Genomic DNA, 13,077 nt, shown 5'->3' with positions numbered 1-13,077 from the left:
AAAAAATTCTCCTAAATACTAGTCACTTTGTACATTGTGTGGTCATTAATATAAAAAAAAAAAATGGAATGTCATATAGACGTGAAGATAAACACTTTTAATAACCAAAGAAAAAAATGTTGTACGCATCACAATAATCACTACCGAACACTTTCCAGTGTGCATTCACAACAACACTTGCAAGTGTCTGTCTTTCGAATTGTCTTCACTCAATGTAAGTCGAACCTCTCAATGTAGTGTCCATTTTTTGGCACTTGCGGTCGGCTACACTTATTTTTTGCATATCACAATTCACAACACAATTTGGGGGTGGGAGGAGAGCTGGGGTTGGGGGGAGCCTGTAATTCAAATGGCATTGCTCAGCAAACAATAATAATAGGGAATTTCTCAGTCTATAGTGTGTATGTCTACTGTCTATTACATCCCATATATGCACCAGTGTTACACACTATGCTTTATTTTCCCCCACTACCATATACACCACATGTGCCTTGCCCACAGACTCTTTCCCCTACCCATATCTCTCTCTCTTTCTTTTTCTCTACCCAATATGCAATGGGGCAGATATAATGTAGTTCCTGAGGGTGTTTGCCAGCTACAATTATACAGGAAGACAATAAAAAGAATGCCCTAGAGGTGTTGTTGCTGCTGTTGCTGCTGCTGTTGTTGTTGCTGCTGTTGCTGCTGCTGTTGTTGTTGCTGCTGCTGTTGTTGTTGTTGTTGCTGCTGCTGTTGTTGCTGTGTCGATGTATGAATCGGCTGTGAGGGTTCAAACTGTAACGGGATAAGAGGGTTGGCTGGAGGAGACGCGTGGTGGTGATGGGCCGAGGTGGGGACCTCCTGCAGGGCCGAAGGAGGCAGGCGGTGGGCGGGAGGTCTCATGATGTCGTCGGCCTGAGGGCAGTGCTGACGGGGTCCGGGTTCTGGCGTGTAGGTGAAGGTTAGGTTCGTTGCATATATGATGCCGTCGTGTCGGACGAGGGAGACTGGGACCTGCAAGTTGAGAAAGGGGATTTTATTATTCTGATGTACATCCGAAAGACTTAAGGTATTAAGACATTCTTGTTTTCTACATCCAAAGACTCAAGATATTATGGCTTTCAAAAAAGAAACTGAAGACTTCTTTTTTCTACATCCAAAGACTCAAGACATTAAGGCTTTCAAGAAGAAATTGAAGTTTCTTGTTTTCTATATCCAAAGACTCAAGATATTAATGCTTCCAAGAAAAAACTAAAGACTTTCTTATTTTCTACATTCAAAGACTTAAGATATTAAGGCTTTCAAGAAGAAACTGAAGACTTTCTTGTTTTCTACATCCAAAGACTAAAATTATTATGGTTTTAAAGGAGAAACTGAAGTCTTTCTTGTTTTCTAAGCCCTTCGATAATGTGAATTTGATAATAAACATGCAATATGTTGTGTGATACTCTAAATATCCAAGAATGTATACAATAAACTGATATTGTAGATCCTGAAGGACACAGGAAAACAGCCCTTAAAGTAAAAGTAAATATTGGAGATATGAATTATGGCCACAGGGACAAGCACTGTGGCCTGGGAGGTCCTTCAGTGCCAATGAGCAACAAGGGGGAAGACCTTACAGTTACAGATAAGTTTAAAAGGTTGGTCAGCAAGATGGAAGAGAGGAAGTGGGTATGGATGATTGCATCAAAGCAAGTGTAATGGCAGATAGGGGACAAAAGGAGGCTGAAAAGATCATGCGTCAATGCCCACAGTTCTCCACGTGAGTTGCAATGACGGTATATTCCCCTTAGGGGATAATTCTTTTGGGTAATATGTACATAAGATTTCTATAAATCTTTCACATATACATAATCTAATCTCTGTAATTAGTAGAAGAATATGTACATACATACATATACCAATGCAGTTCCCCCAATTTTGGGGGGTAGCCGACATCAACAAATGAAACAAAAACAAAAAAGGGGACCTCTACTCTCTACGTTCCTCCCAGCCTAACATGTAAAAAACAAAAATTTACTAAGAGCTTGAATTTACTAACCTGTGTAGGCTGACGAACCCACTGCCAGCCTCTGCGGAAGGCAGAGATATCAGGCACTACGCAGAGCATGGACTCTTGACATCGGTACATCGTCTCTGCTTCTACGTCGCCAAACCACACACGCAGGTTGGGGCTAAACGATTCTCCAGTCAATTCGAGCATTGCTACATCTCCACCGCCATTAAGCTGAAATAGAAGATACAGGTAATAATAATAATAATAATAATAATAATAATAATAATAATAATAATAATAATAATAATAATAATAATAATAATAATAATCTTGAGAAGGTAGGAGTTAATATGGCCCCAGGACTTGTGCAGAAGAGCATGCTACTTGAAACAGCACATACACAGTAATGAGGTAAGTGATGGATTTCTAGGGAAGCTGGATGTAACCCGGAACCACACACTATAAGCCTAAAGTCTCTTCTACCCTTAACAAGAGGAGGACCATGGTACAGAGGCTATGGCCCTACTCAAGACTAGAGAACAATGGTTTGGTTTTGGAGGGTCCTTCTCCTATGAGAGCTGCTTGCCATAGGACAAACCATGAACTTAGAATAAAAAGAAACACTGGGATATTAAAAAAATAAAACATCCACCACTTACATGTAGAGAATTGACAATAGGTACAGGAGTAACCGGAGCTCTGACAGGGCCCATGCCTTCGTAGAACTGATATTCTGCCTTGTCAGTGCTGATGATGGTCCAGGAGGCTCCGTCGTTGATCATTTCCTTGTTGGGCTCCTTGGGGCACGGTGTTGCCTGGTGAAAGGTAAATATTATCAAGAGACTGTTTCATTTTAAATGATGTAATCAGATTGAGAAATAAACAATGGTTATGTCAAAGTTTATCAATACGCAGTTGGATTTTTGCATTTTGTATATAAAAATATGATTATCAAGTTTTTTTTAATATTAAATTATATAATTAATTTGAGAAATACACAATGGTAATTCAAAGACACGTTCTTTGCTATCTAGATAAAGATTATGTGTTGCTATCTTCAGCTGCATTTTTGCATTTTTGTATATTAAAACATGATTATCAAGTTTTCTCCGCTTTAAATTATATAATTAAATTGAGAAATACAAATGTGTCAAAGACATGTTTTTTACTATCCAGATAAAGATTTACCTTATGTTACAGAACTTTCTTCTTATTACTTATCATTTTTTATTAACATTACCCCGCCTGTTTTAATGTAAATATTGAATTTATTTTATTTTCCATCATCAGGAACTGGAAGATTTGTTAATTCATCCAAGAATAAAGTGACAAATTTTCAAATCTAACTAAAATAAAAAAAAATAAAAATTTTCCTTCCTTACCTGGAACTGAATAATGCGCTCCTGGCTGAGGCAGAGGTACATCCGCTCGGTGTCCTTCATGTAGAAGGCGCACTTGTGCAACTGGGAGACGGGGTCGTCGGCGTCCAGCAGCGCCGTCTGCTTGTCCACCTTCCGGATGATGAGGCGGGGCAGGGCCATGCCCGTCACGGCGCACACAAGCTTCACCGTGGAGCCGTAGTGGATGTAACCGTCGCGAACGTTGAATTCCTCGCTTTCGCTCTCGTTGTCGTCCACTGTGGGATGGAGAGGGCATTCGGTCAATAAAGGGAGATCAGGATTCGGCCAATAAAATAAGATTCAGTCAATAAAGGAGGGCCAGGATAAGGATTCGATCAATAGAGGAGGGTTAGGATAAGGATTCGTTCAATATAGAAGGATTCGGTTAAAAAAACTAGGATCAGGACTCTGTCAAGAAGGAAGTGTCAGGATTAGTTCAGTATATGAGGGTCAAGATTTGGTCAACAATGGGTCAGCATTCGGTAAGATTAGGTCAATAAAGAAGGATAAAGATACGGTCAACAAAAGAGAATCGGGATTCAGCCAATACAGATGTTTTTATTATAATCCATCGCACTAATTAAAACTTCATTAATAAAATAATTAAGTCATAACATTTATAAATAAAAATTAAGTTAGAAAAAATACGAATAAAACGAATTTACCATCTGCATATTAAACATTTCTTGAGAACTTAAAATTTCTTATTATTACAGTATAATGTCGCATGACATTATAATTACAGTAATAATGGTACAAGTACTTACAATAATGTAGACATAAAAAATTATAATTTTTTGTAAAATAACTTCTTAATTAGCATCAAGCTAATTATAATTTCGCTCTGATTTCATATCTTGAAACGAGACTCATTTATGGATCCTATAATTGTTTCATCAATCACTATTCCAAATTCTGGATTCTGATTTTTGATATTGTGTAAAAATATTTCCGATGTATTCAGCAAACCTTTCTAGGCGCGCAACTTCTGATAGATGTGAAGCATAAGCTCCAATATATGACCAAATCTTTTAGATTTTTAATGCTATGATTAAAATGAACGATTTCGCTGTGAAACTGACAGACTGGAGTGGACTTATCAAAGCGACACGATTCTAAAATAGACGAGATCTGAGCTGGCAATATAGAGTGCCATTTGCATAATGAACACTCGTCTGTGTTTAACCTATTGCTGCTAACTTAGCTGCTCTCTCTCTCTCTCTCTCTCTCTGTCTCTCTCTCTCTCTCTCTCCGCCAGTGACCTTTGATGTCACGTAACATAGAATACTCTCTCTCTCTCTCTCTCTCTCTCTCTCTCTCTCTCTTTCTCTCTCTCTCTGGATAGAAGTATTTCAGAGCTATCTTTATATTGGTGGGGTCTCTCTACCTCTATAATTAAACCAATTTGTAATTTTCTCCTTCAAATAATTTGGAATTATGTTTACAAGAATCTCTCTCTCTCTCTCTCTCTCTCTCTCTCTCTCTCTCTCTCTCTCTCTCTCTCTCTCTCTCTCTCTCTCTCTCTCTTCAATTTATGAAAACAAACTAAAGGTAATCTAATCAAATTAATATAGGGATTAATCTGAATTAAAATTCTGACACCAAACTTCATGATAAATTGATTACTAACAAAACAGTTTATGAGAATTTAATATATACACGAATTAAACAGCAAAATTAACTGTTAAATTAACTGCAGTGGGATAGTTTTCTAATTCATTGGAAATATGCATTTAATTTTTCAAAGAGAATACATGTATAACGAAAGAAAATCTTTATTATGAATATCATGTATATAGAAAACGTCTAGGGAAAACATTTATGAAAAGGCCAAGGTTCCGACAAGAAACAGTTTATACAGGGTAGTTCTTGCACAATCAGCAAGTTCTTGCAAAGTGAAATATTACTGGAAATACCAAAGCTTGCCTTTGGATAGAGGAAACATTTGAGAGAGAGAGAGAGAGAGAGAGAGAGAGAGAGAGAGAGAGAGAGAGAGAGAGATTTTCTTTTAATATTCACAAGGGGATAGTGTACAAAAATGTATCTTTTTAAACGTAATGTATAGAAAAATTAACAGAAAAAATCTTAAGAGAGGTTTCTTACACATATGTAAGTATAAAGAAAAGTTTTTATTAAGAACAAGACAAGCACAATAGTTTTTGTTTTCATTTACAAATATACAAATTTCACTTATCCATACGACAAAGATAAAAATAGAATAAAATAGTTCCTATCCATACCAAAAGAAAAGGAAAATGGGAAATTTTTTTTTTTTGTTCCACTTACCCAAGTATAGAGGAAAGTTTTTTCTATCAAGATAACACAAGAAGGAAAAGAAATTATCTTTCTTTATTATAATTATTATTATTACTTGCTTAGCTACAACCCCAGTTGGAAAAGGAGAATGCTATAAGCCCAGGGGCCCCAACAGGGAAAATATCCCAGTGAGGAAAGGAAACATGGAAAAATAAAATATTTTAAGAACAGTAACAACATTAAAATAAATATTTCCTATATAAACTATAAAGACTTTAACAAAAATAAGAAGAAAAATTAAGATATAATAGTGTACCAGAGTGTACCCTCAAGCAAGAGAACTCTAACCCAAGACAGTGGATGACCATGGTACAGAGGCTATGACACTGCCTAAGACTAGGAAACAATTGTTTGATTTTCGAGTGCCCTTATACAATCTATCAATCTTTTCTTATACTTACAAAATAAGAAGATAGTGTACCAGAGTGTACCCTCAAGCAAGAGAACTCTAACCCAAGACAGTGGAAGACCATGGTACAGAGGGAATAGTACTACCCAAGACTAGAGAACAATGGTTTGAGTATGGAGTGTCACACAATCAATCAATTTTTTCTTATACTAACAAAATAAGAAGATAGTGTACAAAGTGGACCCTTAAGCAAGCAAGAGAACTCTACCCAAGACAGTGGAAGACCATGGTACAGAGGACATACTACAACCCAAGACTAGAGAACAATGGTTTGAGTATGGAGTGTCACACAATCAATCAATTTTTTCTTATACTAACAAAATAAGAAGATAGTGTACAAAGTGTACCCTTAAGCAAGCAAGAGAACTCTAACCCAAGACAGTGGAAGACCATGGTACAGAGGACATACTACAACCCAAGACTAGAGAACAATGGTTTGAATATGGAGTGTCACACAATCAATCAATCTTTTCTTATACTTACAAAATAAGAAGATAGTGTACCAGAATGTACCCACAACCAAGAGAACTCTGACACAAGACAGTGGAAGACCATGGTACAGAGGCTATGACACTACCCAAGACTAGAGAACATTTGTTTGATTTTGGAGTGCCCTTATACAATTATTAAATTTTTTCTTATACTTACACAGATGTATAGTGAAGGCTCCCCACTGCGTGGAAGAGGCGTGGAAATTGCCGTTTTCGACGTGGAGGTATCTGGTGGACACCGTCTGCGATCGAAGTCTGTTGAAGAGCGCCACTTTGGTCCCTGACGCTATACACACTGCGGACGGAAAAGGAAATACGATTAGGGTTTCAATCAGCTTATCGCTAGCACCTCTACCCAAGGGGTGCAGGATAGCAAGAGCCCGTGCTAGGGCAGAAGGGCCAGGCAATCTATAACAACAAGTTTGTCAATGGCATTAATTGTCTAGTCAGATAGGCCAGACCAAGGTCTAATTATATATATATATATATATATATATATATATATATATATATATATATATATATAAATATGTATATACATATATACATACATATAAATTTATATATATATGTGTGTATATATATATATATATATATATATATATATATATATATATATATATATATATATATATATATATATATATACATAAACATATAGAACATGGTCCAGATAATCTATAAAAAACATACTTTTACCCAAGAGCTTCTTTGCAGTAAGAGCCCGTGCTTGCACAATGCATAAAACTACAACTATTTACATTCTCTCTCTCTCTCTCTCTCTCTCTCTCTCTCTCTCTCTCTCTCTCTCTCTCTCACGCAACAGTTCCTCATCACGCACGCAAAAAACTGGGGGAGAACGAGACTGTCAAACCTCCCCCCCCCCCACTTTTCCAGTTTTCTAACCTCACAATCTTCTACTGACATTATCACAGTAACGTGCACTACCATCATCCTGCTACCCTAACCAACGAACGAACGAACGCCCACGAAAATTTCTTGTGACGTACCCCGCCAAAGAAAAAGTACCCTTATCGCTCTACACCTCAGAGATCACTTTAGCGTGGCAGGTCCGTTTCCGCTCCTCGGCCAGCAGTTAAATCCTTCCAGATTTTGGAGTGGGAGGAAATGTAATTTCGCTTAATCGCTGATATAAAAAATTGGATCCCGCAGGTGCAGATAAACACCCTCAGACACACACACACACACATTAAAAAAAAAAAAAAAAAAAAAAAAAAAAAAAGAAAAAAAAAAAAAAACACATCGAGATATGTCACGTTCTGTCTTAAAGAAACCATAGACATCCTTACAGTCAATTCTAATTTCGATTCGCTGTTATTCTACAAAATAGTGTACGCGATCCGTCAAAAATGACGGCTAAATATTTAGATAGATATGCATACCCAGATATTCACCCTTCTTAACTCCCTCCCCCTTCCCTGACTACAACATGGCAGTTTGGGTAATTTGTGGGAGATCGTGGTTTCCAAGAGTAAGATACCTCTTGGGGTATTCCCTCTCACCAGGGTATGAATAATCCCTCTCCCTTACCCAAGGGACGGGGAGAGACCAGGTCGCTGAACGTGACCAGGTATATATATATATATATATATATATATACACTGTTCTGTATTACATAGAGGAGACGATATTACAAATGGCGAACTGAACAGAAAGTGCATGAGATGGATTACATGAATTGACGGGCCAAGAGGGTCGACAGCAAAATGCAAACTCTCTCTCTCTCTCTCTCTCTCTCTCTCTCTCTCTCCTCAAAGACCCAGTTTTTTTCGGCCGCTAACACTTCTTCACAGCACAAAAAAATAAATAAGATCAGAATTGAAGTCCAGTGACTTTGCATTAAATCCATGTTATGAACATACCTAACTCATGACACGAACTCAAAAGGAACCCGGAATTAGCAACCCCGGGTTTGACGACGACATGAGAAGTGAAGGTGGAGAAAGAATTTCCTATTTTTATTTATATCTTTATAACGTTCGCTATCACGTCGTATTTCATATCGCAAATGACGCCATGAAACCGAATGTGCCATAAATAGATGCGCGGTGAGTGGCGTATATATACAAAAACATTACTCGAAAATTGATGGGAGAAAATTCGAAAGCGACACCAAGGGGTTGATTTTAATATTAATATTTTTAATAATTTCAAAAATATTAATGATAATTTTATGAATTTTAATAATAATGATAATAATTTTATGAATTTTAATAATAATGATAATAATTTTATAAATTTGAAAAATATGTAATCTTGATGATAATATTAATATTTTTATTAATATGATATTTAATAATCTTGATAATAATAACAATAATAGTTTCCAAAATTTGAAAGCGACATCAGGGCTTGATTTTATTAATAATAATTTTAATACCAATGATGATTTTATAAATTTTAATAATAATGATATTTTTATAAATTAAAAAAATAATAATCTTAATAATTTTAATAATGATCATTTTAATCTTTTTATTATCAACATTAATTTTAATAATTTTAATAATAATAATGACAATTTTAATAATCACAATAATAACTTCAAAAGTTCGAAAACGACACCAAGGCTTGCTTGATTGGCTTATGGAGAGGGGGGACGAATAGCTGAAGAAACGCTTTTCAACTGTTAAGTACATACAAAAACATTACTCGAAAATTATAGAGGAAAATTTAGAAAGGGTTCGTTGATTAACTCATGTGGAAGGGTTTGATTGGCTCACGAAGAGAGGGGAACTGCTGAAGAAACACTTATCAACTGTAAATTGTCTTATAAGTTGCTATGTGCAATTCTCGTTACTTCCTAAATGGGATACAAAATGGCCGAAGGAAATGCGTATATGACACGCGCTTTGAACAAGCAATGGATTTAGTCATCGCAAATAGATAAGTCATTGCATGAATTGTCGCAGATAATGTTGAACATGCAATCATCGCAAGGCCAGTGCAATCTAACAGCAAAAAAAAAAAAAAAAAAAAAAAAAAACATTATTCGCAGCCTGACTGGATTAAAGCCACTACATTAAGCGACATTAAATGAAATCAGTGCAGGCTGTTGAGGGCTGACCTGTCTCCTTGAAATGAAGGACGGGAGAGAGGTAGGGTGGGGTTGTTAGAGGCGATGGACAGCGGTGTTTTCCGTCAGGATAGATTATGGGTGGGGTTAGACCAGTCACATGATGAAATATAGTCATTTATGTTGATCGCGTATATTACAGGAATGAAAATCACACAGTCTAGCAGTTGCAAGAAATAGATCGTCGTGTGAAATGTCTGTTGAGTAGTAGTAGTAGTAGTAGTAGCAGTAGAAGTAGAGGTAGCAGCAGCAGCAGAAGTAGAAGTAGAAGTAGTAGTAGCAGTAGTAGTAGTAATAGTAGTAGAAGTAGAAGTAGTAGTACTAGCAGTAGTGCTAGTAGAAGTAGAAGTAGTAGTGGTAGCAGTAGCAGCAGCAGTAATAGTAGTAGTAGAAGTAGAAGTAGTAGCAGCAGCAGTAGTAGTAGAAGTAGAAGTACAAATAGTAGTAGTAGCAGTAGCAGCAGTAGTAGAAGTAGTAGTGGTAGCAGTAGCAGCAGCAGTAGTAGTAGTAGTAGTAGTAGTAGTAGTAGTAGTAGAAGTTGTAGCAGCAGCAGTAGTAGTATTAGTAGTAGAAGTAGAAGTAGTAGTAGTAGTAGTAGTAGCAGCAGCAGTGGTAGTAGTAGTAGTAGTAGTCATACTTACTAAGGAGTACTTAAGTACTTGAAGGAAATTATGTTTGTTTTCAAGGGCTTACGGTTTTCCCGTCGCAAGGTCACGCAGTAAATACTACCCTATTAAGACTTGAATTATCCAGGAAATGCTCAGTGCCCTTAAGAACAGAACAATGTCCCGCTCAAAGAAAGATACGTATGAATGGAATCTCTATGAAGTTCCATTGAGCATGTTTACATTGGTAGACATGACCCATTGATTTATTAGTCTGCCTAAACACAAACACACATACAAACACACACAAGCACACAGAGGCGTAGATCAAACACGTTATCTAAGCTATTACTAAACTAGCCAGTAGTGGTATTATTCAAAGTTCGAAGCTATTACTAAACTAGCCAATGGTGGTATTATTCAAAGCTCGAAGCTATTACTAAACTAGCCAGTAGTGGTATTATTCAAAGCTCGAAGCTATTACTAAACTAGCCAGTAGTGGTATAGAGGTATTATTCAAAGCTCGAAGCTATTACTAAACTAGCCAGAAGTGATGTTATTCAAAGCTCGAAGCTATTACTAAACTAGCCAGTAGTGGTATAGAGGTATTATTCAAAGCTCGAAGCTATTACTAAACTAGCCAATAGTGGTATTATTCAAAGCTCGAAGCTATTACTAAACTAGCCAGTAGTGGTATTATTCAGAGCGCGAAGCTATGACTAAACTTGACAGTAGTGGTAATATTCAGAGCTCGAAGCTAGTACTAAACTAGCCAGTAGTGGTATTATTCAGAGCTCGAAGCTAGTACTAAACTAGCCAGTAGTGGTATTATTCAGAGCTCGAAGCTAGTACTAAACTAGCCAGTAGTGGTATTATTCAAAGCTCGAGTGGTAGTGAGTTCCCAAGAACAATTAATAGTAAGTTCTACAATGTTGGTTTAGTCTTTAAATTAGGTTGAACTTTTTGGAGAATTATAACGAGAAAAGCTCCACTACTAGTAAGCTATAAGGCTCGACAGTTAGTAAGCTCCAAATTATTGGTTTTGTATTTAAATCAGGGCTATTTTCCTTGTTGGAACCTCTAGGCTTATAGCATTCTGCTTTTCCAACTAGGGCTGTAGCTTAGCAATTAATAATAATAATAACAATAAATTTTTTGGAGAATCATAACAAGAAACACTAACGTAAAGAGAGAGAGAGAGAGAGAGAGAGAGAGAGAGAGAGAGAATTCTACGTCATTCACAGGAAAGGGATAATATTCACACGCACTCAAACGCGACATACAAGAGAGAGAGAGAGAGAGAGAGAGAGAGAGAGAGAGAGAGAGAGTTCCCAAATACAATGAAAAAGAATTGTAGGGAAATCGAAGATTGGACACACCTGCGGTGACTTGCAGAAATAGCCTTTCTGGGGCCTTTTTTTTTTTTTTTTTTTTGCAGGTGAGAAAATGTGTAATGAACGGGAGGAAGAAGGATATATTCATATTTTAGAATGACGTGAAAAGAGAAAGGAGACTGTGTATGTGTATATATATATATATATATATATATACACACACACACATACACATATATATATATATATATATATCTAAAAAGGAAGTTGGGGGAAAAGGATAAAATAATATACCTTAGAAGTCGTCGGAGGAAAAAATGGAGGAAAATATTATTTATAATACTCCGGATGGAATAAAAAAAATTATGAAAGAATTTAGTTGGAAATATAGGAAAATTTAACTTGAGGACAAATATTATGTTTATATATGAAAAAATAAAAAAATAATGACATAATGACACAATAGCTTAAAAGGAAAACTCATATATATAGATAATTCTTTTGTTGATCATTATGAAAATGAAAATAGAGAAACTCTGAAGAGTAAATATGAAAAATTGAAATCATGAAATCAAATTTTTGATGTGAATGAATCAAAAAATTCAATAAGGAAGTCGAACAAAAGTCATGATTAATAAAATCTTCGAATTTAAGAATTAAGGCCATATAGCGTTTCTGGGACCAGGGAGACAGTAGTAAATAAGAATTTAAAAAAAACTAAAATATAAAAATAAAAGTGAGTTAAGAAATTACCTAGACTTCCGTAGACCCAACCAAGATCAATGAAGCGAAGAAACACAGCACCATCGACTGTCTATGACAGCCACCATCTTGGATAATCTCCGGCAGATAGGAGTTGGAAGAGGGGGGCGGAGGGGGGAGGGGATAAGCCCCCCACCCCCCGGATAGGGATAGGGGGGGGGGGATAGTAGAGGCGTATGACAGTCACCATCTTGGATAATCTCCGGCAGATAGGAGTTGGAAGTCGGGGCGGGGGGGGGGGATACCCCCCCCCCCGGCCCCCGGATAGGGATAGGGGGGATAGTAGAGGCGGATGAAGCAGGAACCACACTTTTAACCGCAGTGATCAAATTGACCACATGAACGACACACACCAGTAATAATAATTCAAGGGCGTAGAGCAATGCTCCAGGAGAAAGAAGGAGCTTACGTACAAACGCACACACACATACACTTCCAGAAACGCGCGCGGGCACGCTGCTGAACCTGCAGCTTCCTTCAATCAAAAGGGATATCTTAGGAAGTGCTTGTGTAGGATTCAGTTTGGAAACTTATTTGTTTTTATATATTTTCATATATTTTCCACGTAAGGAATTTTAAGTTAACTAGATTTGATATTCAATATAGTTGTTTTTCTCCCGAAAATTAAGAAAATAATCTAATATTCATAATACTCATTCTAAAATAATTAATTTTTATTATAAAA

At 36.7% G+C, this 13,077-nt stretch overlaps 1 protein-coding gene across 1 annotated transcript in view; it reads right to left on the bottom strand.

Moving 5' to 3' along the window:
* Nucleotides 1-534: 534 nt before the first annotated feature.
* Nucleotides 535-13,077, bottom strand: part of Su(H) (recombining binding protein suppressor of hairless) — a 16,353-nt gene continuing 3,810 nt past the window's right edge. The window contains exons 4-8 of the mRNA XM_068384652.1: nucleotides 6,752-6,889; nucleotides 3,361-3,614; nucleotides 2,638-2,793; nucleotides 2,024-2,209; nucleotides 535-993 (exon numbers count right to left, since the gene is read on the bottom strand). Of these exons, the coding sequence (XP_068240753.1) occupies nucleotides 631-993; nucleotides 2,024-2,209; nucleotides 2,638-2,793; nucleotides 3,361-3,614; nucleotides 6,752-6,889 (1,097 nt within the window). The 3' untranslated portion in view covers nucleotides 535-630. The remainder of the gene's footprint in view (nucleotides 994-2,023; nucleotides 2,210-2,637; nucleotides 2,794-3,360; nucleotides 3,615-6,751; nucleotides 6,890-13,077) is intronic.

Source organism: Palaemon carinicauda, chromosome 12, assembly GCF_036898095.1.
Source record: "Palaemon carinicauda isolate YSFRI2023 chromosome 12, ASM3689809v2, whole genome shotgun sequence".
NCBI lineage: Eukaryota > Metazoa > Arthropoda > Malacostraca > Decapoda > Palaemonidae > Palaemon > Palaemon carinicauda.
The sequence above is the reverse complement of the archived record's forward strand: the minus strand, read 5'-3'. Positions and strand labels throughout refer to the sequence as shown.